Genomic DNA, 5,542 nt, shown 5'->3' on the forward strand with positions numbered 1-5,542 from the left:
TGAAAAAAAAATTGGTGTTGGAATCCCCTTCTAAGACCCATCCCCCCCCCCCCCCCCTCGTTGTTGCCAATATATTTCCTCAGCTCCATTAATTCTTCCAACTCACCCTCAAGCAGCATTCTCTGCCCCAGTGTCCTCTCCCTCTGCCTTATTATCAATCTCTTGGATTCTTTGCATCAGTTCCTCTTTTCTCTTTTTATACATGCCATTAATATTAGCACTCCACCCTTTCAGATATTGTCTGAGGGCACTCAGATTTTCATGCCATTTCTCCATGAAGTAAACTGTCTCAGGCCATCTCTGCTTACAGGAATCCCATTTGGATTTGACCAAGTTCAGAAAAGTTACCTCCTTACACCATTGCTTTTCAAAGAAAAACTGTCTTGTTTGGCATGAATATTACTTACTTAAGAAATCATGGTTATTGGCAATTGAATCTATCATTTATAGGCTCATAACAAAATAAAAGTTACGAAATCCCCATGAATAGAATAAAATGTTATTCCATGCTATTTTGCGAAAGATTTCTCTTTCTTATTCTTAAGTAAGTTTTCAAGAGGACTTATTTGATCATGATTTTTTTCTTTTTCTTTTTCTATTTTCTTTGAAAAAGATATCATCTGATTCTTCTTCAGTTGATCGTATTGATCAATGTGTCAACATACCCAAATTTAGTTCACTAATTAACAAAAATGTACAAAAATTCTATTTGTCTATACCATTCAAAGAGTTGCTTTGTTTTTATGTATGGTACTCCGCACCCTACTTTGGTAGTATAGCATCTACTAGTCTAGCATCTTCAATCCTCGCTGAACGCATCTCCAGCGGACGTAAAACCAAAAAGAACAAAATCAGATGCATCAAATATTCAAAAGTTTATCTTCTTTTTTCTTTTGCGCGATTAAAAAACGCATAAAGTATACGTTCGGGTTCGCGTTTGGTCCGTTTTCGCGAAAAAGGTAAAAAGGGAAAACATCTCCGACGAGCCCATCTGAAACTCTGAACTGAACCCTCCTCCTTCCTCGCTTTAGCACGCCACCTCTACTTCCTCTCTCGCCGGTTCGCCGCCGTGGACCTCTCCCAATTCCCCCTCGTGGACTGCTGGAAGCGCGGATCCATCCGCCCCTCGGATCGACTGTTCCTCCTGTTCGTGAGGGGGACCTAGCTTGCTCGGATCGATTTCTTCGGCCCCGATCTGCAGCCGTGAGCGGAGATGAACTGCGAAACCTGTCAGCTGAAGGAGCTGGTCTGATTTCGATCCCATCCCCTGCCTCAGTTTCGCTCCGGCTGTTTTGATTCTTTTCCCGTCGCTGATTTAGGCGATTTTGTTTTTTTTTCCTGCTTTGCTGGTTGTTTGGGCCGCAGGTGCTGGAACCAACAGAGATCAGGGATGTGCTGCGATGTGAGTCCCTTCCAATCTTTGCTTCTTCATTAAAAGAACAAATGCCATTTTAGTAACATCACACCGAAATCCTAATGTACTGGATTCATTCACATGCTTATTCGTTGTTTTGGTTTCAGTAATTTATGGAATTGAGCAATTTCGAAGTAAGTTAGGGAATAATGATGAGAACTAGTGGAGTACTAGGCTGAATTCACCTAGCTTCCCACCATGGGGCCATGGGGGGAAATAATGATGTATAGATATATTGCCAGTGGAACTCGACAAGAATTGCAAAGATTAACTAGCGCAGTAAGGATATTCTACTTTTCGTTTGATCATATCATGACACTAGTGTTGTATTTATTCAAAAGTTTGCTCTGTTCATATAGGTCCTGGAGTCCTATGTATTGTGACTTGTGAGCTCTTCAGATTTTCTAAGTTCATGGGCTCCTTCTGCTCTTTGGACTAAAGTTTTCATATTTGGGCCTCGGTATTAGGTCTTTAGAGTTGTGAAGTGCGTCATCACTTGGACGAATTCTTGACATTTCTGTGGGGGTTCCTATCTTTTTTTTCAAACTTTGGATCCTGCAGTTAGCAATAAGAAATTGGTGTATTTCTGTGTGCCCTCTATGCTACACAGCGCTTGCTAACTGATATGCTAAACATGGCTATGCTGCAGGCATCTTGCATACCATATTCTTCCATAGAACCCTCAGCCTCGTTCGCCCCAAAGATGTTGACTGTGATTTCCTTGAGATCACTTACGTGAGTATTTCCCTCTATTAAGATCTGGATTCATTGCATTTTCTCAAGGCATGTGATGCTGTTGTGCTGCAAGTTATATTCATATGATAGTACTTCCATTCAAAATCATCAATGCTTTCGCTTTTCAAAGTTTCTTAGATGTATTTTCACTGCTACTTACTTCATGATATATGAGTGTAAGCCAGATTTCTTCCTAGGGTGAATGTAATCTATATTCTTCAAAGACATAAATTTTCTGAAGATTTGATAGTTGAGGGTTCAGTAAGTTAGATTACATGACTTGGGATTATTTTAAAACATGTTTGGAACCCAAATCTGTGACTAGAGTGTTTTCTGGCATTTTACTTATTCTATGATTGGGAAGTGAACTAGTGAAGTACAAGAATGCAGGCCTTCTCCTGTTTCCTAGTATTCTTATGGCCAATCTAATCGGTTGTGTCATTTAACTGTAGACCCTGAACCATGTTTCAGTATTACTAATGTTAGCTGTATTACTGCTAGTATCACTTAGATCTACATTTTGGTAAGTTGGAACCGTTGAATCAAAATAGGAGCTAACTGATGTTAATGTGTAGCTGTGAAATTAAGAGATTAGGTATGATACCATATTTGGAATCAACAGAGACAAGTGATCAACTGATTCATATGTAGTGCAGACAGCAAGTACATCTTTTGTGTGTTAGAAATCTAGAACTTTTAAATTTAGGTTTCACTGTATGACATTTGAACAATAATTTGAGCAAGTATAATTTATCTGTATCAATTTCCAACTTAATCATGCTGCCAGAATCCAGATATATCATCCAAATATGATTACCTTGCATATTTTGCTGTGTTTTGTAGTCTAGTAACTTTTTAAATTATGATTGCATATTTGTTTGCATTTTCTTTGCTGTTCTTAATGTTTTGGTCTGTTTAGGTCCAATGCGGTCTCCCAGAACTTGAAAAGGAAGTAGATGAAAAGGTAGACCAGTTCATTGCTTGGGTGGAGAAGCACCCAAATCGCAAGAGCCAGGTCTGAACGTCTACCAGCTACCACTAGCCACTTTTATATCGCTACGCACTTTATTTCCTTTGCTGCTGAACTATATTATCTTTGTTCTGATTAAACTTTGTGTTTGAACTGAACATGTCAGGTGTGCCTCTCCTTTTTCGACGAGAAAAGCAAAAACCCAGGTTGGTTTGTGAACAAAACTGAGCGCATCTATTGGGAGCAATGGTTCATCAATTTGCATCTTATGAGTCCAAAAAGATACAGCAAATCAAACAGCTCCAAAGGGCTAACAAACATTGGAGGTAACTTGGTTAACTAAACTTTCACGGCCTGCATAAAGCTATCCTAGTCATATGGAACGTAGCACTAACAATTTACACAATATACTCCTAGGGAATGCCTTGGAGGAGACTAGCTCAAGGCGTGCTGCATTGGAGTCATCAATTAACGAAGTGCTATTCCAGATCATTAACTTCGCCAACGAGAAAAAGGACCACATTCCTGCCATCCCTGACAGAATTTTCAATCACGAGATCATGATCCCAAGGTGAGTGCTACATTTGATTTTGATCGGCCTGTGATAAGGCCTATCCTTAGTTGTCCCAGACAAATTTTTGTTGAGATTCTCTACATATATCTGGATCTCCAGGTGACCCTTTTCCTTGGACGTGTTGACAGCTCCTCGGATTCTGTATTTGGATGGAACACCGACGTCATCCGCAGAGTGCTGAATAGTGGGCACCCATACTCACTTTAGCTGCAGAGTGCTGAATAGTGGGCACCCATACTCACTTAGCTGAAGACCGGTGCCACCATCCTATGTGGAAGGTGCTTGCTAACCATCATGGTCTACTATGTGATATGCTTGTAAAGAATTAGTGTACATAATCGTCCTTGTAAATATCTGTGCACGAATCTTGTGTCCATTCTGAACAATGTTGCCTGTTCCCCAGACAGATGCTTAATCTACTGGGTATCAAGTTCACTATGGTCTGGATTTATTCAAACTGAAGTAGTGGCCTGATCTAGTGTTTTGATTGAGTTACTCCAGAATGTGGATGGTACATACTGATGGTGATGTAGGTCAGGTGGTTGCCTACTATCCATGGCCTGGGAAAGCTGGAATTCAGTGATCAGGTTTTCAAGGGCACCCCATCAACGGGCACGCCCAAAGGAACGGTATTTCTACCGGTGCTCACTGGGTGGTAGCTGATTGCATGTGACAAACGAGCGCGCTTCACAGTTCACACTCGTGTTTCGTACTTTCGTTACTCGCGTCAGAGCTTCTCATGGGCCTAGCCGTCGCCAGGTCAGCAGCATCCCGTAGGCCGTAGCTTGCTCAGAAGTCAATGTCCTAAGAGAAGTGACGCAGGCATGGCATTTAATTGGGCCAAGTTTTTGGCTGGTTCGATCGTGTGACCATTTGGATTTGGGCCGGTTTTTTGGCTGGATTGATTGTGTGACGAGCCCAGGCACTTCGCTGTTTTATGCTCGCGTCTGCAACTCACAGGTGTTCCAAAGACCGCTTTGAAGACTTGTGACCACTCACGCATGCCCATCCGATAATCCGAATCGTGTTGCCGTTGTTTCCACCCCAACACCACATAAACGGCTCAAAAAATACGCATGCTCTTCTTGCTGCAACCATCAGCTGCCAAGGCAATTCAGAAACCAATCAGGCTTACAGAAAAAAGAAGTGCCTCTGGAATTAACCAGCAGCGCTTCTCCTGAACAGCACTGGCATTATTGCACACCCGTGATTCACAAACTCGTGAAGTGCCTCACGCTACTCCTCTTTGCGAGCTGCCAGTTCAACGCGTTCACCGGGGCCAGCAACGTGCCGAGATATCCTCTTAATCTGAATGCGATTCCGGTAACTTCTTAAGTCAAAAGGAGAAAAAGAAACAAAAAAAAATTCATCAGAGACTGAGTAGAGAGTTTCAGATTTCACCCTTGCTTGTCAGAAAGGCAGGGCGTGCCGACATGGCGACGCTGACACACACAACTCTCTTAATGTACTTAGTCCGTCCGTCCCGTAACTGTCGGCGCCACATGAACGGATGACAGTTACGCGCAGCACAGCTCACACGAGCCTGGATCCTGGTAATAATCCGATCCGCGTGGACCGCGAGCGGGCGGCGGCGCTTCCACTCGGCCGGAGCTGGCGCGGCCACGGCGGTCGTCGTCCTCGTCCGGTCCGACGCTGACTCGCCGGTGATGGAGCTGGCCGGTGGAGGACTAGAGGAGCAGACTAGCTCGAAGAGGCGACCGGTCAACTTGGCGAGCGCTGACCCGGTCGCCGGCTGTCCACGTATGAGCGTGCGCCACGGTGGAGGACTGAAGGTGTGGTGGATCGCGATCCGTCGTCAACATCAACGGGTCGATCGCCACCGTGTTGA

The 5,542-nt window shown here is 43.5% G+C and overlaps 1 protein-coding gene across 2 annotated transcripts; it reads left to right on the forward strand.

Annotated features, from left to right (window-relative positions):
- The first annotated feature begins 295 nt into the window (after positions 1–295).
- Positions 296–4,167, forward strand: LOC120704689 (autophagy-related protein 101-like). 2 transcript variants are annotated; one of them, XM_039989169.1, is made up of 7 exons: positions 296–1,246; positions 1,366–1,402; positions 2,064–2,149; positions 3,069–3,164; positions 3,286–3,445; positions 3,537–3,690; positions 3,822–4,165. In XM_039989169.1, exons 1-7 carry the CDS (start codon positions 1,214–1,216, stop codon positions 3,898–3,900), a joined length of 645 nt encoding a protein of 214 aa, XP_039845103.1. In that variant the 5' UTR covers positions 296–1,213; the 3' UTR covers positions 3,901–4,165. The 2 variants fall into 2 exon arrangements, with proteins under 2 accessions (XP_039845103.1, XP_039845106.1); XM_039989172.1 differs by having other exon boundaries at positions 298–1,246; positions 3,793–4,167.
- The last annotated feature ends 1,375 nt before the right edge of the window (positions 4,168–5,542 follow it).

The sequence above is a fragment of the Panicum virgatum genome, chromosome 4K, assembly GCF_016808335.1.
Source record: "Panicum virgatum strain AP13 chromosome 4K, P.virgatum_v5, whole genome shotgun sequence".
In the NCBI taxonomy this organism is placed as follows: Eukaryota; Viridiplantae; Streptophyta; class Magnoliopsida; order Poales; family Poaceae; genus Panicum; species Panicum virgatum.